The 24,455-nt window shown below is 46.0% G+C and overlaps 1 protein-coding gene across 3 annotated transcripts in view; it reads left to right on the top strand.

The window, feature by feature from the left end:
• The window catches only part of GNAS (GNAS complex locus), a 51,084-nt gene that overhangs the window by 4,619 nt on the left and 22,010 nt on the right, over positions 1 to 24,455 (top strand). Inside the window, exon 3 of one of the 3 annotated variants that reach the window (XM_066236419.1) lies at positions 17,687 to 17,698. The exons of the other annotated variants lie outside the window; for them this stretch is intronic. Coding sequence (XP_066092516.1) covers positions 17,687 to 17,698 — 12 coding nt within the window. The remainder of the gene's footprint in view (positions 1 to 17,686; positions 17,699 to 24,455) is intronic. 3 annotated transcript variants of the gene reach the window in all.

The following is a 24,455-nucleotide window of genomic DNA, read 5'->3' as shown; positions in this document are numbered from 1 at the left end:
CTCTGAATTTGTGATATGCAGATTCATCTGTTGCTTTTTCAATGTGTGTGTGTGTGTGTAGGTGTGTTTGTGTATATATGTTCTCTGTTTTTATTGCCCGCACAGCTTAACATTACAGGGATTAAAAAAAATAGTTGACATACAGTATTATATTAGTTTCAGGTATATAACATTATGATTAGACCTGAATATACCTTATAAATCGTGAATATACACAATAAGTCTAGTAACCATCTATGGTTACTATGATATTATTGACTATGTCCCTGTACTCTATTCAGGGAATCTTAAAAGGGAAAGGTAGGTAGGTAGGTAAGTAGAATCAATAACATGAGAAAAATTCTAGAATATCAAAAGAGTTGAAGACTTTTCCTTATTCCACTATCCAGTAATTGTTTCCATGTTTCTCTTGCCCACTGGATAATTTTTTTGTGGCTTAAACATTTTTGGAAACCTAATTTGGGTGTGATTCCCTCATGTTTTAAGAATTGAAGGGGCTGCTAGATTAGAATTTCTTAGTTACTGCTGCATTTATTAAAAATGTGCAGAAAAATGCTATGTGTAAGAATGGCCATTCTGTCATGACACTTAATTTATACAGTGAATTTCAATTAATATTATGATAATTTATTTATGTCACCAGGTGCAACAGTGATGCATTGCAGCCATCTTGCAGAGCACCGATTTTTTCCCCCCTAGTACACCCATTTTCCATACCCACTGGGCTTCTCAGTCCAGTGGGAAGGGGGTGGCTTGTCGGGCCACAATGTTGTGGGGGGTTTTGTTTTGTTTTGTTTTAATCCCAACTCTTATTATTATGAGCTTTATTCTTATCCAGTTTTGTTTAGACCACAACATTTTTAGAATTAAGAGAGACTTGTATCATTTTCCCTTTTTCTGTCTCCCAGTAGTAGTAATTCGTGCTTCTCAAAGGTCAAAATTCTTTCCTGTCTTTTAAAATCCAATTTCCCTTTAATTTCTCTCAAAAACTATTTTTTTTCCCTATAGAGGTAGGTTAAATTTTATAATTTACTCACATTATATATTCCATGAAAAACCGTGTGAAGCCATTTTGTAAATTCCCTCCTGACACAAAAGAGGGGAGTACACGAACTGCTCTCGAGTTATTAGTCACCAGTAAATAGTAATGATTCCACATAATGAGAACACATTCTTATTGTATTTTTAAAAGCCTTTCATGGAGTCACATTTGTCCTTTGAAACAGCCCTGGGCAATAAAAACATGATAGGACCCCATTTCATAGGCAAATAAACCAAAAGCTCAGAGATTAAATGTCAGGGGCTTTTGCTCAAAGACTGCAAGGTAAGTGCAGGAATCCATGCTTATCCAACACTGTGGTAATGAGCTGTAACGTATTATTTAAATGTAAAGCATGATTATTGTAAGTGTACTGTGTGCTCTTAAAATCCCTTGTCAGATGACAGGTGTCCAGCAGTCTTCTGCTTTCTGAATTATAGCCAAACCCTGACAGATTCCTGGTTATAAATGTCCATTGAGTGTACGTGAAACATGAACTCCCCCCATTTCTGAGATACCTGTCATTGCTATGGTGATATTTAGTTTCCACCATTTGCTTTAACTCATCAGCCAACACTGCAGTTTTAGCTTGTTTGTTGGGCTTTTTTCCTTCTTTCTTTTAAATGCAGGTTTTCATTTGAGTCTTTTTTAAAATCTCCCCCCTTCCACCCTGTGGTTTTCTTTAGGATCTAAAGCTTTCCTACTGACTTGAGTTTCCACTAAAAATAATAATAACTTTAAAATGCAGTTGTTTTTATGCACCGCTTCCCTACATTTTTAGTGTTCTGATGTAATAGACTATTTAGAAGCCTGCCTCAGATCTAATGACCCTATTAAAATAACTGTTGCCCAGTATCCTTCATAGTGATTTTTTTAAAGTATTTCTTCCTTTTAGTCAGGAAGCATAGTGAGAGTCAGTGCATAATCTTAGAAATCACTTTTTGGTTTTCCTGTGGGAAGGCTAGTATTAAGCAAAGAAATAAATTTCTTTTTAGGAAGATAATCCAATTGACTATATTTGAAATTTCCCAAACTGGCCATGCCTCTTCTTTTTAGAGTTGATTTCCTCACCCCCCCCCCCCAAAAAAAGCATACTTCTCACCTCCCAGCAAAATGGTGGCTCTTAAAATGCATAAGGTAACTTTTAGTAGGCATATGAACAGACAATGAAAATTGGTCTCTACGCTTCTCGGTTTCTTTCACCTGTGGCAAAGTGGGGTTTTTCCAAACCCATCTTTGGAATGTGAAATTAACATGCCAATTGACTATTTTAAAATCAAATTTCTTGGGAGGAGGAGCAATTTTCAAAGCAGAGGGTAGGGCTAGTTGATACCAGAGGGTTCCCAGCATCAATGAGAACAGGCAGTCCAGGAGGGAACTACAAGCATTGGTCAGTCTAAGTAACCTTCTCCAGCTCTGGGGGCCCCTACAGCAATAGAGACTCTGAGACTCTGGCCCTGCTAACACCCACCTTAACAAATTTTATTGAATTAAACTGAAAGGGTCTTTGTCCCATCAGAATCCTATTCCAGCCTGTGGCCAACCTGGACATAAGATCCTGGTCTTTTCAGGAAGTGAAAGAGAAATGGGCCTGAGTCTGCCTTTTGGGAGTCCCACAGAAGCCCCCACCTGCAAGTCCTAAGTGACTTTTAGAAAAGTGTCAAAGACGAGTGAGAAACCCCAGCGATGACTGGCCAGCCAGCCTATGAACAGGGGAAGGTGTTTCCAGAAGAGTCAGGAGGACATATCATTTTCCTTAAGTCTGCTAAAAGGAAGGCCAGATACTAGAAGTGAAGCTACCCTCTAGAAATTGAGAGGAGCCCCCAAAAGGCTGGCTCCAGCCTGGCACCTGGCATGTGTATGTGCCCAGTAAGTGAGCAATAACCATTATTTTTAGAAATTTACTTTTCCTTTCTGACCTTTTTGCTCCCAGTGAAGTTTTTGTTTGTGTTTTTTGTTGTCTGTATTCCCCATAAGAACTTACAAGTTCTAAGAGTCAAGGGCACCCATTCTTCCTGTCTCTCTGTTTCAGAGTACACTCTTTGCTTTGTACACTCTTGGTAAACAAAGGTCAACCCAAGCAGTAGACAGGTGACCGCAGCTTGCCACATTGATGATTGTGTGAAGTCACTCTGGTGAGTGTCATGGCCGAGAGAGGGTGAGAGAACTTTTCTGATTTGTCCTGAAAAAGTGTCATCTGTCCCTATTAGACCTTCTATGGTAAATCAACTCAATATACTGGGGTTGAGCCCAGGGACCTGAGCACAGATTGTTCTATGGTCATTACACGTGCAAAAAACAAAGGTTGTCTTTAGTTTCCTTCCTGACATCCAGATGGTGAAGCAGGCCAGCCCCTGGGAATGGAAGATGAAACCTCCAAGAACAAGGTAGGGAACAACTCGAAAAAGCAATGTTGGGCTTTTAAAATATGGTTGATCATCACGTGCTCGGAGGAGACAGGGCGCTCCGGTCTCAGACAGATAGGTTGCGCGGGAGATATGTAGGTACCATTCCAGTTAGAATGATCGGAGCAGTTTTACACAGGCGGCGACTGGGGGCTGTAACAAGGAAAGGATGTTAGGTAACTGATCTGTGATGGAGCAGTGACAATTAAGGGAGGGTGGCTCTGTTGTACTCACTTAGAGCGCAAATCCAAAATTGCATCGCAGAGTAATTTGTTAAACCCTCAAGAGAGTTTCGTGAGCCTTTTGACTAGTGGAGTTCTGCCTACAGAACTTGGAACATTAGCTCTTTCTAAATGTTTCTTAATGATTCAATCTGGGGCGAGGAGAGAGGTAAAAAGGTACCCATTGTTATCTGATCCCGAATTTACGATGAGTCAGTCAACGTTTCCGACGTTGTCACACACATTTCATGTGTGGGACAGAGTCAGTACCTTAAACTTCCTTTAATGAGTTGATAATGAGAAGGAAATGTCTTGTACCCACTTTCTAAGGAGTGCCACAGTCACGCTTCCACGGGCTCAGCGCCACACTCAGTGTGGGTTCTTAGAAGGAAATACAAACCTGGGCCGCGAGAGCCTCAGTGGGTGCGCCCAGGTCTTGCTTCTCCCCGCAGTCAAAAGACCACATCACCTCTCTCCTCTGTCCTATTGAACAATTCTACCTTTCATCAAACTGATTGCTGATGTGCAAATGACCCTGAAGATTTTTTTTTTTACAGGGCACCTGCATTCAGGTAAGTTTGAATCTGTAGGATTTCTGAGGAGAATAAGGCTTAGGAAGATGCACAAATACTAAAGTCAGGCATTGTGATGTGGTCTAGGACCAGGAAAGGCTGCTAGCCAGGGCTCTGCCAAAGGAAACAGGAACGAGGGGGCTATAACTTAGCTGCTGTTCATCTCAATGCTCCCAACCTCTGGAACCACAGGCCTGGGCCTGAGTTTCCTTAGCTATAAAAGTAGTTGATGGGTCCAACTGAGGAAAAAAGAAAAGAAAAGAAAAGAAAAGAAAGAAAGAAAGAAAGAAAGAAAGAAAGAAAGAAAGAAAGAAAGGAGGAAAACACCAACCTGTCAATAATAGACAGAATTACTTAGGAAGCATATACGTACTTCAATTACGTGGCTGCTTGAACACATCCTTTTAAATAGATGCCATTTTCTTATCTATAGTTACAGGTGGCAACTCAGTGTCCAAAGGACTTAAGCAGAAGCCCTGTGGGGGTCCACACTAATAAAACATAAGGCTTTGTCATTGCACCCTGAGTTTTTTGGCTTTCATGGGCTTTTGAAATCTCAGAAAGTGTCCATCTTAATCCCTCGTTGCAGCTCTCAGTAGAGGTCATTAGGCTCACAAGATGCTTAATTAGCTGGTCCATAAAATCAGACACGTCATCCGGGGTCCTCCAGCCCACTGCCCTCCTCAGATGTGACGTTTTAGTGGCTGGCTCTGGAAGGGCCTGGTGGTGGTGAAGGTGAGCTGCTATTCCAGGTGGCCACTAGATGGTGAGGCAGCCTAAGGCACGGGAGATGTCGCATCCCTGGGAGGAATGGAAGGGGAAGGGGAGAGCCCGTGAGGAAGGAAGTGTCTCGTTTCACATTCACCCCCAGGACAGGACGAGACCCAGGTGTGATAGCCCCCAAAGCTGCAGTCAGACCCAGCCTCTTATTTTTAAGCTGTGATTTCTCCCTGTTGGTTATGTGCTGGGATTTGGGGAGCATTGTGGGGGACAGTCCTCCACAGTGGCTCCACTGACATTTTGTCATGGGGGGGTCATCTTGTGCACTGGAGGACGTTTAGCAGCATCCCCGACCTCCACCCACTTAGTGTCAGTAACACACACAAAACCCACGCCCCCCCCCCCCCATACATACACAAGGTGACCACCAAAACTGTCTCTAGTCATTGCCAAATGTCCCCCTGGGGGGGACGACGACAAAATCATCTCCACTTGAGAACCACTGCCCTAACATTCTCAAGTTCTGAGGAAGGTAGAGGTCAGATATGTCATACCTGGAACACCTTCCAAAGGAAGGTTATCTCCAGAGGGAAAGGTTGTTGACCTCAGTTGTAGTAACCAGTCTCAACTGTTCATTCCAATGTTAGGGATCCTGAATCCTCGGTAGAAGCCATTTCCAGAAATCTCAGAAAACAACCCAGATGACCCAAATGACCCAGGTGACCCAAAATGGGACAGAAAAGGAAATTATTCTAGAAGGCAAATAATGAATTGGTCTAAGCCTCTGATTAACTAAGACAGCTAATCAGTGGGCTGGGATAAGTTAGGTCTGAAATAGATTTTAACCCTTAAGTGATCACATTTACCATTCAGTGCTTCTTCAGAGGGCTGTGTATATAGCAGGCTGGGGATTCTCACTCTGTGCACTAAATTAATTCATTCTACATCGTAGAGAGGGACGCCAAGATAGCCAGGACTGGCACTCAGGGGGCAGGTAGCTGCTGAGGTGGCAGGTGCCTCACTCTGCAGGAGTCCCACACAGCATTAATGGAAACTTATAGTGGCTGTGTGGGCCCCAACGGCTGGGTCGCTTTAGTCCCAGGCCCATAGGGAGTCAGCCCATTGAGTGGAAGTCACCCATAACTTTTAGCAATAGGTATTTCCAAGCAGGAAGTTACCTGGCAGGGGTGGGTAGGGTGGGGTAGTGGAAGGGATGCCTGTGGATGACTGTACTGAGAAAGGCAAAGTAAAATCTTTTAGGGATAAAAACATAGGTATGCCAGTAGCAGTAATGACCCCAGGATATTTCCTGATCAAGAATCTTGCACTTGGTCTTTCATAGGATGGTTGACGCCCCCTCTCCCCCATTGTAGGGAGGATACTATACCAATAACCTTGGAATACTCATAACAGGACTAAATCATGATTTTACTTGTAAACAGTGACCTAATCCCCCAACATGCACCTTACTAGCCTCTCTCCCAAGTAACCATTATGGAAGAAGACTTGATCGCTTCTTTATTATATTTTGAGCCTAAAATATTATATTTTTGCTCCCATCTGGTTTTTTAATAGAGCCTTTAGATATTACAAATTCATCAGGGATTTAATTTTTTTAATAGTTTTTTTTTTTTTATTTCTTGGAGAATTGGAAACTTGTGGTCTTTAAGTTCATTGTGAAGTAGAGGGGTGGGGAACGACGATCCAGACATCTCTATCAAATCTAAACAATTTTATTTTTACTGTTAGGATTACTGTAGGTAAGGGATAGAGTTTTTGATAAGTTATGTATTGGACATGCAAAGTTTAAAATCTTTTTTTTTTTAATGTTCCAAGTTCAGCTAAGCAAGTTCCCTTTAAGTAATTAATACCTTCTTATTGCAGAATCCTCGACATTACCCAAGGCATGTTTTCTGAATGTTGATTTCAACACTCTGCCTGGGACCAAGTGCAACATCCTTCCAAGGAAATGCTTAGAAGGCTCCAGGCCGATCCCAAAAACAAGTGCCAAACATGAGGAAAATTTTTAAAGTTGGATTGTCAGAAAACTAATAGCTACTTATTATCATTCAACATTTCTGTGACTTAATTTCTTCCTTTTTGCAGCTAAAAGGGAAGCATATTAGATCATTTTTGTTTTGCACACCAATGGCCTGGACAGGTTTTAAGATGGACACTTGAAAGAGGGTGCCCTTTCCAAATGGGAGCCTTTGGAAGTTTTCCTGAAGGATCCAGTCATTCTGGACCCATCTTAGGGAGTCATTTATCTCAGGGCCGCTTGCCGTGGGATGAGCTTATGGTGATTATTGCTTGCTATCTTCCTACATTGCCTTAATGACGGATGGAGTGGGGAGCCCCAACTTTTCTGGAGGGTCCTAGGAGGGTGGACAGAGAGCACTGGCTTAGAGGGTTCTCATTTCTGGGACCATGGTTGCGTCTAGACAACTATTCAAGGACTCCATGAATTTGCCAAGTGACATCCAGAAAAGGCCAATTGATTCTTAAACTTTTTGACAATGCTTCATTTTGTGACTATTCTGCCATGGTCAATGGAGGGACTTCCATCTGTAGGTTTAGTATTCAGCTTTATGCATAAAGAGGGAATGACCCCAGGTGAGCAGGTAGACAGGCTTGAGAAAGGAGATTCTAGATGGAGACAGACTCACAGTCAGTCAGCAGGGACATACCCAACACCCTTGCAGACGTCTTATTCTAACACTTAAGTTGACAAGGGGCAGAGACCTCTCTCTCTCTCTCTCTCTCTCTCTCTCCCCCCCCCACTTCTCTCTCCTTTCTTTCTGGCCCTAAAACCTTGATTTTCCAGGGGGTAGGGTCTGACTTCAGGGATTACGACAGGCTCAAAGCTGGGGGGCCTACCTTCCCTTCTGCCCGGAAGAAGGGCTCAGGAGGAAGGCTATCAATCCGGCGGCCTCCCTGGAGAAGAGGGGCTGGGCCCAGGCTCCCCAGAAACCACACAACTCAGGAACGGGGGCAGAAGCAAGCCTCCTAGCAAATCCCTCGTTTCTTCTTTGATTTCCCTTTTCTTCTCTCTCTCTCTTGAGGTTTCTTTTAAATTAAGATTCGTATTTGTATATGGGGCAGGTTCTGAGCAGGGAATAACTTTTTATTCTTAGGGAAAGTGGTGAGAACCCCAAATATTTAGGGCTGGGAAGTAGAACAGTAAAACAAAGCGAGGCTGCCCAGAATTGGCTGGCAGATGGCGCTCGGCTTTCACAGTTGAGAGCCTGGCTGTTAACTGGTGAGCAGGCGCCTGCGGCACAGCTCCGCCCCCTCCCCGACCCCCTCCCAGGGACGCAGCCCCTGCTCCTTCAGCCCCGGGGAGAGTTTCAAAGGGTTTCTAGTTGAGCAATTGACCTCTGGGGACAAATCCTGTCACTGTAACTAGTTTCTCTGTAGACCTCAGCCAGTGCAGGACAACACATGGTCAGTGACCTCCAAATTCCAGCCCACGCACCCCAGCTCTGCTGGGAACCAGTTCAGAGACCTTGGGCCAGTGGCTTTATCTTCCATTTTTCTCATCTGAAAAATCAGAGAGATGTCCTTCTCACTTTAAAAACTTTTTTAATTTGCTAATGAAAAAGTTTAACTAGAACAGGTATGCTCCCCCCCCCCCCCACATATATATACACACACACAGTTGTCTAAAAGCACCCTTTCAAAAACAACAGATTGTGCAGGAAATTTTAGGCTGACCTTTCTTTTGTCCTTTGGTAAATAATAAATAACTTGTGGGTACTCATCCCTGGGGAAATCTTTGCAGGAAGCAGACGTGAGGGGTGCGTTTTTCCCCCACCCTAATAGAGAGCTAGGAAAGAGATTTAGAGGTGGGCAGAGAAATCCAGGGAGCCTGCCTGGAGGAGTTAGCATTTGAGACAGTATGGGAAGACACAGGGAGGTGAGGGAGTAGAACTGCAGGTGGTTATTGGTGCTGTTTTACAGAGAAGGCATCCGAAGAGGATGGATCCTTGTGGTTTTTTCATTCCCTGAGAGTATCATTGGCTGTTTCAGGGTCTCTGACATTTAAGGCTAGTTTCATTTTTCCCCCTTCTCAACATCTCTCCACTCCTCAGTGCTGCAGGTCCGCCATGCATGAGGGGGCCGTCTTCTTAGTGAGGTGTCTTCCCTGGCTAAGAATGGGACCCCCAGCCTTCCTCTCAGGCCCAGCATTGCACTTGGGGCAAGTCACTTTTGTCTTCTTTGACCACATTTTCAATGGCAGGGAACTTGGGTCTGATGGCCAGGTCCTTGGTTCCAGAAAGAACAGGCACTCTTGCCATTTCTTTCCATCCCTGTCCCCTCCCTTCCCTTCAGCAGCTGTAAAATAATGACATCATCTCTTCGAGAAGGGCCTTCAAAGTCCAGCAGTGACAGCTTCTTCTTCTTCTAATCTTGACCTCCATACACCATTCTTAGATGTGTTCTCTCCCCTCTTTGATAGTTGAAAAGTCAAAGAAACCAAGTAAAACATTAACTTCAGGCGAAAGCTTCCCCCAACCCTGCTGCTAAAATTCTTTAAGTTGACAAACTTTTTCAACATTCTTCCCTTAAGCCCATAATATTCTAAGGCTTCTTTAAAACCTCTCTTGTTCTCCCTCTCCACCCTTCCCAATCTGTAGCCCTGAACCTGAGCCAAGGCCAGTGAACACAGTTCACCCCAGCAACTGTCCCCCCCAATGTTGGGGTGCTAGGGAAGGAGGGCAGGTGGATCACCCCTGTTTCTCACACCTTTTCTGTCCAGGAGAGCTCCTCCCCCACCAGAGGTCAGCAGAGAGCTGAATGGCTCACAGGAAGTGGGACCACTTAGAATTCTCTAGATGAAATAGAAAAAGACCGAAAGGAAAAAGCCCCGGTTTTTTGGGGGGCTGTGGGGGGGCTGTATCTTACATCTTAGGGTGGGCTTTCATCCTGTCTTGGGCCTTTGGAGGGTTAGCTCTAACATCAATCCTGCCATTGTGTGGTTTGGGGGAGACAGAGGGCTTTGATCTGTTCGTTGGGTGGGTTTCTTTGCCGGTAGCCATGCCACCCAGCACACACACACCTTTTCTTTATAAGGGACCACATCCCCTTGTAACTCAGGGTGTTCCACTTGGGACCAAATAGCCCACTTTTGCTTGTAACCAGACTGAGAATCTGTTTTGCCCCTGGCCCCTTTCCCATTTTCTTACTAGAGTTGTATGTATTGTTTAAAGGACAGATAATATCACAGAAAATCCCCTTACCCCACCCTTACTCCGCCATGACTTGACTTCTCCTTACCCCTCTTCTTTACCTAGATGAGTGGCTGTTTCTAAGGAAGATATTAACCAGGGTATGCAAACATTTTTGTATTTAGCCCCCCCACACACACACACACTGTTTCCCAGGTTTGCCCATATTCTCCATCGTATCTGTCACAGTTCTTTCACTTGCCCAGTCCTTTCAAAGATGGAGCAAGAATCTGAATCCCTTTCTTTTGTTCTTCCTTCTGAAATCCTAGCATCCTTGTGAACTAACAGTAGGAAGTTAAAAACCAACTCCCCTTAGCCAGGTCTTCATTGTCAAAAGAGAGAGAAGAAAGAAAGAAAGAAAGAAAGAAAGAAAGAAAGAAAGAAAGAAAGAAAGAAAGGGAGGGAGGGAGGGAGTGAGTGAGGGAGGGAGGGAGGGAGGGAGGGAGAAAGAGAGAGAGAGAAAGAAAGAAAGAGAAAGAAAGAAAGAAAGAAAGAAAGAAAGAAAGAAAGAAAGAAAGAAAGAAAGAAAGAGAGAAAGAAAGAAAGAAAAGAAAGAGAGAGAGAGAGAGAGAGAAAGAAAAGAAAGAGAGAGAGAAAGAGAGAGAAAGAAAGACCAAAAGTGCATTTATCTCCTAAGAGATAAGTAAATACGGAGACTAAATGTTTTGAAAGAAAGGAGGGAAGGAAGAAGAAAGGAAAGAAAAGAAAGTCTTTGCTAAATTTTGCTCTAAACACCAGATGGGGTTCCTGCCCTCTAGGAACTTCTAGTTTAGAAGGAGGATTGGGTTACAGTAAGTCATGGAAGTTGCACCAGGCAGAGGCTGGAGGGCTGCCAGTGCCCGGCCCAGTGCCCAGTGGCCGGCACAGCTGAGGAGCCAGGCCGGGCTTGACTTGGAGAAGGAGTGCCAGCGGTGGCCCAGCAGTGCAGGCCAGGGTTGTCATCCCTTCCCCAGCCCACTGCCCCGTGGAGTCGCCTGTGGGCTCCCGCAGTCCCCTCAGTAGGACAGGAACCAAGAGGCTGGCATGTTTGCCAGGGAAGAGGCCGCTGCCTCCCTTCGCCCTTGTTTGCGGAGCTCTGACCCTTGCCCTCTCTCCCACAGCTTCCCCGAATGTTCCTCTCCTACTCCTGAAATGATCATTCCATTTTTGTTTTTTGTTTAAATTACTAATAAGCCCCCTTTTCTTGCACAACCGGATTTCCCAAGTGTTTTCACATGCCTTGCCCCACTTAGTCGTTCGGTTGGTTTTCAGAACTCTGGCACACAGTAGACCACTTTGTCCTTAAAAAAAATTAAAAAAACACACCCAATCTTCATGAGTTTTTTGATTCAATAATTACTTGAAACAGAACAGCAAATCCTAAAGTTACCAGCAAACACCCGGTCCGTTATGCGCGTCTCCAGTGTAGAGGAAATGCTTGGAAGTATACAGGTTGATGGCCTCCAGAATTTGGCCCCAGCCAGACCCAGTATATAGGCATTGTTTTCTTTTTTTCCTTCCTTCCTCCCTTCCTTCCTTTCTTCCTTCCCCCCACTTTGGAAAAACAAGTTTTATTCTCCTGGGTATGATCATTAGAGAGGGGAGACAATTCTTTTCAGTGAGGAAGGGAGGGGAAAAGGGGAGGTAGATTCTGGGACAACATGGATTGCTCCGTGCTGGGAGGGGGTGGTGCTGAGAGTGCACATTGCATCCCGATGCAAATCTCAGGCTGGAAAAAACGGGAATAACACACCAGGCCGACCTTTAGTTTCCTGGCGTTGATGGGGAAAATGTTCCATCAGCTGCCTGTGTCCTGTGTTGATTCATTAGCTCCAGTGAAAAATTAAATCAAAGTCTGCTATTTGTTTTGATAGGACCCCCTTCTCCCAAGTTTTTGCCTTCTTTTAAAAAAGAGCAAAACAAAACAAAACAAAGGCAAAAGCAGTTTGCTAGGTTGGTTGCCCACGCTTCTATTTGTTCTCAAGGTTTAGTTTCTCTCCTCCAGGAAGAGTTCACTTTCCCAAGCGCCCAGCGTTAGAAATGTGTTACTAATTGATTTGAACTAAAATTTGTATTGCTTTGAGACTTAGCAAAATGGCTGATTAGGGGCCAGTGGAGTGTGAGGGGGGGACAATTGCTGTTCTAATAGTCAAGTAAAAGGACTCGCCACAAAAATGTTTATGAAGTGGGCCTTCTGTGATATTTAGGCATTGTTGGGGGTAAAGGGTTGGTGGTGGTTCTTCAGAAAAGAAGAAAGAAAGGTTGTTGGGAAGTGTTTAATGGGAATTTAGCATAAAATGACACGCCTAATTGAGGAAAACCATGCTTCCAAAATGAAAACAGTTGTCACAAATTAATTTTTCAAATGTTTGACTATTGGCAGATCTGAGGTTTACCTCATATGTAGATTGTGTCCAACTTGGCAAAGAACATGGACTACTTGCCCAGTTCTCGGTGCATAGGCACCCATTTTTCCTTACAGATAAGTTATTTCCTAATCTGGGGGTTAAACTAGACATCAAAATAGCCCTATTTCCTTTTTGCCTTTCTAGTAGCCTTTCTTAGCTTGCAGTAGCTGCTCCTGTGTCTACCAAGCCTCCCAGAAGCATGAAATCCTTGCCGGGTCGGTGAGTTTGCCTTCATTGGGGCATTTTCATTTATTCATTCATTCGTCCATTCAATATATGTGTATTGAGAGCCTAATACATGCCCTTCCCCTCGGGGAAGGCAAAGGTATAAGACATTGCTGCTGCCTTTGATGGTCTTACAATCCAAACAAACCCACATGGTTCACAACACTGCTGAGGAACTAGGGAGTAGATGAAGCAGCTAAGATGGGCAAGATTGTCAACAACTGACTTCAGCAACCTTCTGACACTTCCCCCAGCCTAGTCAGCAAACCAGATCAGGGCTTAACCTAAAAGTATTGTCAGTCAGGATAACTCAACTGCAAAAGACCCACGTGAGTCGCAAGCAACAACCACATGGCGATATCAGACAGGCACAGCCATTCAGATTTCTGTGTCAGGGTGAGGTGAACATTCAGTGATGGGCCATCTGCAGCCCCAAGTGGTGCTGGTGCTGGTGAGGCCCCCCCAGGAGGTGGAGTCCAGGGGGTGACCCAGTGGGGCGGCAGGGAACCTCCAGCTTGTTCTCTTTCTCTTCTCTGTCTGGAGCCAGACATGCCTTTCCAAGATCTTGTAGGACTGAAAACCCTCCCACTCAATCTTCCAGTCTTCTGGAGCTCTCTGGGTTTGTGTGGAGACGGTGGGAAGAGAGAGAGAGTTTATAGTTTGAAGCAAGCTGTGGAGGTATACTGTGGAGGGCTTTTCATCTTAACTTCTGTCCTCCATCTTAACTCTTGGGCTGCCCTCCATTTTAGCTCTGTCCTCCATCTTGGATCCTGGGCTGCCCTCCATTTTAGCTCTGTCCTCCATCTTGGATCCTGGGCTGCCCTCCATTTTAGCTCTGTCCTCCATCTTGGATCCTGGGCTGCCCTCCATTTTAGCTCTGTCCTCCATCTTGGATCCTGGGCTGCCCTCCATCTTAGACTCTGGAGCTGTGGGCTGCTTCTTCTTCTGGTCCCTCGTGCAACTAGATACTCTGTACTGAAGAAGCACAATTCATTCCCCTTTGGAAAGAAAAACATTTTTAATTCCTGAGTTTAATCTCCAACTCCCCTTTCACAAATCCTTTCAAGTTATCTGTTCATTACCTTTGGACTGGCCTGTCTTATCGCGGGGCCTCCTGGAAGGCTCCGCACGCGCTCCGTGACCTTCACTTATTTCTCTGAAAGCGTGCGTGTACAGAGAGGTAGGGAGACGTTTTTCACTTTTAGATACAAGATGAGGGAGGGGCTGGGCCGAAGATGTGTGTGCCTCTGGGCCAGGGGCCGGTTTTGTTCCATGAGAGAAAGTCAGCTCGGCAGGGTTAGGAAGTGGCACTTGTTTGTGGCCATTTAATACACTTACCATCAGGAAAGCCACATGCAAACCCACTGTCAGGACGTGCGCTGTGGCTGGCGGGCCCACTCAGGGAAGTCAGTGGCCCTGGTGGCAGCGCGGGGAATGTCCCGGCGCGGGGCAGCCACTTGCCCACGCCCGGCCTTGGGTCAGGACACCTGAGAACAATGGCTCCCGTCAGGTGGAGGCAGCTGCTCGGAGCTCCCAGAGGCAGGCGCCCCCACACCTGGGACTGGCTTCCGAGGGGTGTTCACAGGAAGCCGGGACGCAGCTGAGAAGTGGGGATTTGGCCCGAGCTGCCTCACCTCCCTGCAGGTGGCTGTGTTCAGTTCAGTTAATCCCATTAGCTAGCAAAGGCTTAAGGGCTGCCCTTTAGGGGCATTTACATTTTAATAAAGAGCTCTGTGAAGTCCTTCAAAGTAGAATTCGAACAGGACAGGGGAGGGGGGCGTGGATCCGTGGGCTTCCCGGGCCCCTCCCGTGTCCCCAGCTGCGCCCCGGCTTCCGGAGCGCAGCTCCGCGGTGCCCGCCTGCCCACGCACCCCCGGCCCTCCCAGGTACCGCACCGGCCTCGCCGGGCTCCTCTTGGCAGGTGAGGGGGCGGGGGGCATCTGAGAGGCTCATTAGTCCAGATGGATGAGGCCTTCCGGTGCCTGACTCATCCCAGCTCAGGTCGATAAGGACAAGCCCCATGTGTTTCTGCAGCGTCCACGGCTGTGACAAACAGAATAGTCAGGAAATAAAAGGCTTGAGTGCTATAGGGTTGCTTTGCTTTCTTTTCTTTTCTTTTTCCTTTTTTTTTTTTTTTTTTTAAAGTGGGGGTGGTCGGAAAAGGGAGCAGGAGGCAGGCAGCTGGGCCGACAGATAATCAAGCAGCAAAAACAACCTTGCTTCTGGTGTGTTACATAAACAGCGCCCCAACTCTCCTGCTCCCGCCTCGGGGACACCTGGGCTGATTTCACACCTTCCTTTCTCCGAGGGGCTCTGACAGCTCAGCGTCAGTGCAGGGGGAGGCCTGGGTCGGGTCGGAGTTGCCAGCTTTTAGCAGACCCTTCTAGAAACTCGGAAGCCTGCCCATTAAGATCCCCGGTATACTTCAGAAGGGGCCTTTCTCAAGAGGCATGATCTGTAGGAAAAGGAAATTAAGCTAATTTTGAAAGCTCCTGACATGCGAGTTTCCTTTAAGTGTGCATAGTTGAAGGCTGAGATGAATACTAGGAATTATTCACAGACTATATAGATGTCAGAAGCCCGAGGGCTGGGCTCCAAACTCCTCAGGGCCGTGGCTGCTTTTTTTCTTTTAAAAATGTTTTCTTAAACATTATCATGCTCTCCACCTGAGATGCCCTTTCCAGAAAGTTCTGTGGTGCCCCCACAGGATCAGTGCCGTTTTCATGGCCAGGACGTGAGAAAGGGACACTGCGGCGTCCGTGACAGGCGGGCGGAGGGCACCTCGTGCCGCCTGTGACTGGGAGCTTTATTGCAAACACAAACATGCAGGTCGTCACGCTTTCCCTCCGAGCCTGAAAGGCGCTCGGGTTTTATCTTCCCAGATCCAGAACCTGTTTACTTCCTTCTAAACAGTTTCCTCCTGCCCCTGAGATCAGTCAGCAGGGAGGATCAGCCTCCAAACCCTGCTAAATGGTGCCCCCTGACAATGACTCGCAATTAGGAGACCTGCGTGCGGCCCGGAGCAGAGGGGGCCAGGCAGCCACTCCAGCCGGGAACATGGCTTCACGGCTGGGGCAGCGTTTCCTCCCCACCCTCTGCTCAGGACTCGCCTTCTAGATAACATTTCCATCACCAAGGGGCCTGCTTTCAGGCCAAGGAAGGACCACTTTAGCAATGAGAGACGAGGAGAGGGAGACGTTCATTCCAACCTCTGCAGGAATCAGCGGCCATCTTCCCTGACAGCACAGTTAATTAGGATGAAAGAACAAGATGTTTTTGAGTTTTTACAGAACAGGCTTGTGACAGGGGGAAGGGAAGGGACCTCTGATAGTGATGTTAGCTGCTGAGCTCCAGAGCACAAAGCAGGCTGCCACCGCCAAGTGATGGACACACTGGGAGAGAACGCACCAGGTCCCTTCCTACTCCTGGGTCCCCTCACCAGTTCTGTGGGTCACACCTAGCTCTTTGTCGCCAGAGGTGAATAGCAGGTGGTAAGGGCCCATAGAGCAGAGCTGAGCTGGGTGTTGGCCTCCCTTCCCTTCTGTGGGGTGAGCTGTGACTTGAACCCAGAGGGGGAGGGGGGCGGTGGTTTAGCTTGAGTTCTGCTCTATAGGTTTTGAAAGCAGTGGAGGGGTTTCAAGTGGTCACACACATTATTGTTGAAGATGATGGATTTTTTTTTTAAAGTCAGGTGTCTGGTTCAAATGGACATTCAAGGGCCTTGCAGCTGCAGAGGAAGCCCCGCAGGCCTGGGGACTCATGTTTGATGAGCACAGGCTGTTTCAGGGGTGAAAGGGCACGGAGAACCAGGTGTCCGTAGGCTATGTGCAGCTGGGCAAGGATCAGGCAGAGGGCCCGTTTCTGCCTGGCACCCTCCTGGGCTTGTCCATGGTCCCTGCTCTGACCCTTGGCGTTGAGCCCATCAGCGGTCCCCCACTGGGTTGCTGCAGCCCCTAGTGGACCTGGCATTGGGCTTGGCAGCGGTTAGAGAGAAGGAGTGAATCCTAGACTGTTTCAGCTGAAAGAGCCTTGGCTCCAGGGAATGGGACCAGAGGAGAGGAGCAAAGTGCATCCAGGTTAGCAGCGGGGTCCCTAGGGATGGAGGAAGAAAATAGACATAGAAGATGTCACTTTCCTGCTACCTTTCACCCCGTCTTCTGGGTCAGGACCTGTCATGCCAGGCACCAAGGTGTGGGCTGCCCAAGAGCCTCCAACACAGAAGTACACAGACCAGGAGAGACGATTTGGACCTGGTCTCGGCTACTTTTGTGTGACTACAATACACAGTGTCTCTGTGAGAGGTGGTTTCGCCTCCAGGAGCACCCCACAGCCTGGGCTTAAACACTGATGGGCAACCCCCCAACTCCCGGAAGGCCCCCTAGGCAGCAACTTCTCCAAAATAATTCATGATTTTCTGGGGTTCTTTATTTCTCTGACTAAATTGTCCTGCTGCTAGAGACACTTCTGATTTTGATAGTTATTAATGGGCAGCACATAATGAAACAGCAGGGACTTGGGGCTTGGTGCTAGGTGAATTGGGGACATTTACTAGTATAGCCACTTTATTTCTTGCACTTAGCAAGAGGATTAACAAGCAAAAGGCAACATCGGTAGACCCTTAATGGCGGGGGGCTTGCCGATGCAGCCATATTGCAGGAACCTGCAGGAACACAGAGACGCCTCTTTTCCCTGGGCAGCTGCTGGCTCCCCATCCGAACCGTGCCAAGATGCAAATCCTCGCTTCATCCGATCCATGGGGATGCTGCCTGCTGTAGGGATGAAGGAACCCTGGCCCAGCTGCTTCCAGGCAACCGGTAGAGGGGAAAACACTAGCGAAATATGTTCAAGTTCATTTTCCCCGATTTCCACTTGGAAAACAGTATGGGGAGCTGGCAGTTCGGGCTGCAGGCAAAGGAATTTGAAGGCAGCATTTTCCCTTCTGGCCCTTGGGGACTGAGAGATTTTATTCGAGGGTGATGCTAGTTTGGAGGGGGAAACAGGAAGACACAGAAGCTTGCAGAGTCTGTGGTCAAAGCCAGCCCACTTTAGGACATTGTGCCTTTTCAGAGTCAGAATAAGGAGCACGTGTGAGGATTCTGTCCCCCCCACCCTTAGAAATAAATAGGCACTTTGGAACAGCAAAATATCCTGTTCTTTGAGAAACATAGTAAGGAGGTGATCGGTTAATGTCAGGCGGTAGAGATCATAATCCTGTCTGAAGAATTAGTCTCATTTTTCATGTCAGAATTAATATTGGTGGAGAGTAGATGGCTTCTTAATTTAGACCATTTACATTTTATAGAGAGCTGGAAAAGAGGACTCCGAGCCACTTTCTTGTAGCAGCAGACAAATAAAGTAGGAACAGCAATATAACCTTAAAAAAACAGCAACCACGCTTTCTGCCGTGGCTTCGACTGGCAAATTTTGTATCGTTCAGCACAACCTGAAATCTTGGGTTTTCATTGCTAGGAAAATGTAATGCTTCCTCTTATTGTAGGGCTTTTTATCACTGCAAAATTTCCTATTCTGGTGACCTCTTTGACTTCAGTTTTTGTCTTCTTGACACTGAAGCGTCTCATCGATTTGGTCAAAAGTTCAATTGTGAAAAATCGTCTGGCTGTTTTGTCTACTGATGGCCAGTCTGCCTGACTATGTGAGAGACTCGGCTTATCTGAACACATACCCCAGAATCACCCCAACACCAGCCTAAATGCCATAAACTTATTGCAGGGGTAGGGTGAGGGAGAAGACCAAGATGCCAGCTATGCTCAGACGAGAAGGCAGAGTGGGGACAAGCTGTCGGGGTCTTGCTTTTTTCTGCAGTGGCCACTGAAGGCTGCAGCAGAGAGAGGTGGGATGCAGCAGCAAGCTAGCCCCAAAGGCAGGCACAGAAAGGAGAAATCTCTGATGGGGCTCTTGTCAGCATCGTTGTCAGGGTCAAGACGTGTCTGGTTTCTATAGCCATCTTAGAATTCAGAGGGAGCTGAAGCCACCTGCCCTCATTTTGTCTGAGGTTACAACGTGCTCAATCCAGCCATTGAAAAAGAAGTGTTTTAGAGAAAGGAAAAAATGCCATGATTCGGTTTCTTGAAAAAGTCTACACCGCCCACTCACCCATTCTTTTATCTCAGAGTCATCAATCTTTTTTCTCTTTCTCATGTGAGGAGCAAATTGGGCTACAGTTCTTCCTGGTCTTTTAACACAGTAAACCCACAGGTGGGGGCACCGGGCTGGGAGGAGAGGCAGAGGAAACACCCCACCACCACCACCACCACCACCACACCTGGGTCTTGTGCTGTTCATTTCTGTTTGCAAACGTCTCAGCCCAGAGCAGAGCCCTGATGTTGCCCCCAATTGCTGCTTCTAATCCATCTTATTTTCCCTTTGGGTGAGGCAGGGCAGAGCCCAGAAGTACTCAGTCCTCCAAAGTCAACCAGCCTTGATCCTTTATTTTTATGTTACAGTCACAAAACCTTGAAAATGTGTTTTCAGCAGTTTACCATATACTGAGAATTTCAGGGGGGAAAAGGGGACAAAAATGGACAACTTAGATTTATTAGTAGCCCCATTAAGCAGATCTCAGAATTCTAATATGGGGCTTTGCTAGACAAATCAGTGTCACCTATCAACAAGGAAGAGAGTGACAGCTGGGTGATTTCACAGAATTATCAGGTTTGGGGAGGAAGGTTAAGCAAGGTTTCAGTTACTGTAAATTAGATTTTTGTTCGTTTCCCTGGGTTTTGTGCGCTGCTCGTAGCCTTTTCATTTGTAGAAATGCTGTTTTGCTTTAGCATTTTAGAAATTATGCACGCATCTTCCTCCCCAAACCCCTTCTATCTTCGGCAGTTGTTTTAGAAATTAAATTTTCGTTGTTGAGTTCTGCTTTGTAGTCTTCAATCTCCTCCTCCTCCTCCTCTCTCTCATTTCTTCTACAAAGCTCTCTTCTCTGCCTTCTGTACCCCAGTAAATCTAACAGATACATGGTTATGCCATGTATAAGAAAGGTTGAAGAAAACATTTATTTAACACATTTTAAGATGTACAAGGTAAATGAAAATATAAAGGTACTTTCTATCGAAGATTAAAATACTGTGTCCTTGGGGATCACACAAGTCAACCATTTGGGGGCTTTTTTCATATTTTGTATTCATCTAAGTCATGGTAGCTCATTGAAAGGATGTATTTAGAATCAATATTGATTTCATTAATAGAAAACCATTTAAGAAACTCACTTTTAAGGCTGAGGATGACTTTAAATTACCCTGCTCTGGAGTGCCCCCCTGAGGCATGGGTTAATAACATCATGGAAAGATTTTAGGGTCAGTTAGGTTTCCCTAGATTTTGGGATGCTTTCTAAGTATGGGTACTTGGAGTGCTCATTTAACTTGCAGACTAGGTGTCTTTGGGTCCCAACTAAGTTTTACATCAACTTCCTTTGAAAGCTCCTTGCACAGCTAAGCTTTCTGAAGTAGCTCCAGGGAGCCCGTTTATTTAACAATTCTGGAACTCAGAGGTAGAGGTGATCTTTTCAGAATAAGGAAGCAAAAATCTAACAGTGCTTTAAGTTGGTTGATGTCTTCAACCATCGTCTTACTGGAACCAGTCTTTAAAGTGGGGGATTTGGTATAGCTTCTGGGGCTGATTCTCTATCAGCCGTCTGTCACCATCTTACCAGGAGATAGGAACACAGGGCCTTTGTAGTCAGTGGAGTGGACCAAGGAAAGCTTTGTCTAGGACCCATCCTGGCTCCACCGAACACAGCCCAGCCTCCTTCTGTCCCTTAGCAGACCAGGACACCCTGTGGGCCCTGTGCCGCTTGCCCGGGCCGGCCTTTGACCTTTCAGACTTGCTCTCCGACCAGCACACGGACAGTCATAACAGAACTGCCCAGCTCTGCTCTAGGGCCCCATCTGCCTGCCTTCACTGTTGCCAAGTCCCTGGTCCAACCTAGGGACTCAGTGCGACCTTTGCCCTGTGGCCCCATCCACCAGGTGTTCCTGTCTTGTTTTTGTGAAGGGCTAGTTTCCTCGAGTTTTTAGTTCTTGGTGTTAGGTCACTGCAACCCTGGGATAAAAATAGGTATAATTAGTATATTACAGATTAGACTTTGCATTTCTAGCTTTGTGCTACTTCCTCTAATAACACCAGTTTTGGTGACACATTTCCTAGAATCCCGGACTTGCTTCGATTGCTAAAATCCTTCAAAAGCCCATGATAGGATAGACCTGTTCGCTTCAAAACCTAGAAGAAGGGGTCTGGTCCCGACCAGCTGTCTCAGCTCCCACTTTCTCTCTCCCTGCCTTCCCAGGTCTGTCCTGACTTGTCTTGTTCTCTGTTCATACAGCAGAGAGTCCATTCTCCCCAAGGTGGCCGTCTTTCTTGACAGCTGAGAACACATGGTCTTCTTTCTGTGTCTGTGGCAAGAGGCCCTTTCCTGGCTGGCTCCAGAGTCCCCATCAATTAATCGGGTGGGGAAATTTGAGTTAGGCATCGCCATTTTAGCTAAGCTGGGCATACATCGGGCACACCTGTCACTTAAGCAGTTGTCCAAAATTCAGCCCTTAGGGTCACAGCTGTAGCATTATTTCAGCATGATCAAGCAACTCAGTATTTCATGTTCCTCAGAAAAAGAAGTCATTCCACGCTGCTAGTGTTCACCTGTTAACCCTTGGTGGCTTTCATAGAAGGCGGGAGGGGGCTGTCTCCGTCCTTGGCTGGTTTAGGGGCACACTCTTCCGTCTGTTGAAAGACCAGTTCTTACTTACCAGAGCAGCATGTCTCCATTCTGCTGCAGCCACAGTCTTCGGGTTTGAGAAGGCAGACTTTCTTTTCATTTCATTAGTATTTTTTACTGATTGCTGCTGATAGGTGGCTTCCATTTCTTCCTTGTTTCATGCTGTGAATTAGCCTGCCATCATTGGCAAGTCTTTGTTGTTGGGTTTTTTTTTTGTTTGTTTCTTGGCAAATCTTAGTGTACAATTAAGGGGGGGTGGTAGCTCACCCTTAAGCAAATTTTTTCATTTTATATAAATAGCCCCAAAAGCAACATACCTTTTAAATTTGTCCTCCCAAAAGCTAAGACTTCTGCCACCTGAGTCTGGATAAGTGAACTGGCCATCTGCAATGAATTTGAAAGCTGAGTTGTCTGCCTTCTGAAAGAAATGGGCTATATTTAGTATTTAAAGCCAACCTGCTTTGTGTTCTTTGTAAAGTCAGTGACATTCTTTCAATTTTTTCGGTGTAATTAGCACAAAAGGAGCCGTAATCTGAGAAGGTAGCAGAGACTAAAGCAACCGAGGGACAGGAATGTTCAAGAAAGTGGGCAGAGCCAGCTTTCCCAGCCCGGGGGCACGCAGAGACCCTGAACCGGCTGTGGGAAGGGCTGAAGTTCCTAGCTCAGGAAATCATCTCCTTTCCATCTGACCCCCAGAATGGATGCCAATGCTCGATGCCTTAGCTGAGTAATTTTCTTCTCCTCCCAACGTCCAGAGGTTGACCAAGACCTTAGAAAGCCCAGTGCCACCCAGGCCCTGCGGGTGCTGTCGAGTGGGCTCCTGATGGGCCAGGGAACATGCTGTGAGCCCTGCCAAACCCTCAGAAAACTGCTGAGCGAGGGAGTGGGGGGCGCAGCCTCTGGGATCCCCAACAAATTCTTCATTTTGACCAAACCAAGGACAAATGGAAGTCTACCTGGGAGGACACCTGGGGCTCCAGTGTAGGCATGTGGGGAGCAGGAGGCCACCTCCCTCATCGAGGACCCTTCCTTTTGTGCCCCATGATTCTTTTCCCTCAAAATAAAACTCAAAGGAATAGGCAGGGCTAAACTTCAATGATACATTCTTCCATTTAAACTTAAATGTATGTGGGTAAACTCCAAGGTGAAAAGATACCTACATTTCTAGATGAATTAAACATGTGACTAATTGTCACATTCATTGCTTAATTTGGGGTTTACCAGTAGCAGATGGAGAGGGGGTTTCGGTTCCGAAGGCAAATGACACCCACAGCCCAGTCACCATCGCCGTTGTCTCGAACTGAGGCTAGTAACCGAGTGCCAGGCTGTTTGAAAACGATTGGCCACTTTGGTTGGTGCGTAAATGAAATAAAAACCCAAGAAATAAAATCTGTATTTAGCTGTTGTTTCATTAGTATATATGTATACACAAAGCAGCACTTAAGGAAAGGAAATTTATTACCTGATTAAACCACAGCCTTTATTTTAACTCTCTAAACTCTTATGTGATGGGGGCTAAATATGAAGAATTGAATACAATGAAAAAACTAAAGACGTTCAGAGCAACCCAAGGGCTTCTGTTATCTCAGGAGATCGGGTAGAGCTGCAGCTGTCTCTTGATCGCGCCAACTTGCTGTCTGGTTTTTTCCTGTTGTTGCTTGTTTAGTAAGATGTTGGATCAAAATGTGATATAAATAAGGCACCTTGTAAATAAAAGCAGAAGTTAGCTGGCCTGGACCTATTTTTAACTAACCCTCCCTGCATATTCCCCATCCTCAAGGCCAAGCTGTATGTTCTAGCAATAGGCTCTCCTTCCCTTCATCCTCATGAAAATAGTCCCCCACCCCAAGGGAAGTTACAGATATTTTAAGGAAAATTGGCTTTCTTGGCCATAGAATGGTGACGCTTTCTCTTCCTTTTTTTTTTTTTAACCCAGTTAAGATCTCTATCAGTGGGTCCATTGGTCTATGGTCATGTCATTATGCCCCTAATCCAAATTGTGCACCTAGAATCTTCAATCAACGCTAACACATTGGCACCGTACCATTTAAGTTTAAGTTTTAAAGGGAATACAGCAATGTGCTAAAGCTCTTTTTTTGTTGTTTCTCCCTTTTAAGGTAGAAAGTGGCTTGTTCAAAGTTACTCCCACCCAGTCTGGGGGCTGGCTCCTGGGGTGTTGTGAGAAAGACACTAATTGCCTTGGGAACTGGGCCTCAGGAAGCTCCTCTTATAGATGGGGCCCGCCTTTCAGGGCCAAGAAAGGGGCGCAGTCTCAGTGGCTTTCCTACTGTGAGCCATGGTTTTAAGTAGATGCTTCTACAGCATCTCAAAGCCACTGGCTCAAGAAATCAGGTCCAAACGCATCGGGCAATGTGCCCCTACATTGTTCAGATTGGAATACATTCTGAATTTTAGAAAAAAATTATTTTAAAATTAGTCGATGTACATTAAATAGGCAAATTTCATGTGGCAGTGTAGTTCATTCCCTGATTTCAAGTGTCCTGTAACAGTGTTGCTGACTTAAATATTGTGTTTCGTTTAGAATAAAAGTTTAGGGGTACTTGTGGTTGAAGTTACTAGCTAATAAATATGACAAGAAAAAAAAAAAAAGAGCCTTAGATAAGCACTACTAAAGTTTGAAGAAATTTATGGTCCTAAGGTATAGAACCTTCTTTACTTGGAATTAACTGGGCCTAGGAAAAAGCTTCTTGTAACATTCTCCTTCCTCATCTATACAGCACAGCTCTCAGGTCACATTCATTTACAAACCACACTTGCAGTCCATTCTAGTTAAATAAAAGTGCAGAAAGCGCTTTAAAGACAAAAGAGCAGAATAGAAGCACTAAATACTGTTAAAACCTTAGAGCTAAGCCTGACCAAGTGGTGGCACAGTAATTAGAGCGTCGAACTCATATGCAGAGGAT

This window comes from Saccopteryx bilineata, chromosome 6, assembly GCF_036850765.1.
Source record: "Saccopteryx bilineata isolate mSacBil1 chromosome 6, mSacBil1_pri_phased_curated, whole genome shotgun sequence".
Classification (NCBI taxonomy): Eukaryota; Metazoa; Chordata; class Mammalia; order Chiroptera; family Emballonuridae; genus Saccopteryx; species Saccopteryx bilineata.
This window is presented reverse-complemented; position numbering and strand designations above follow the sequence as displayed.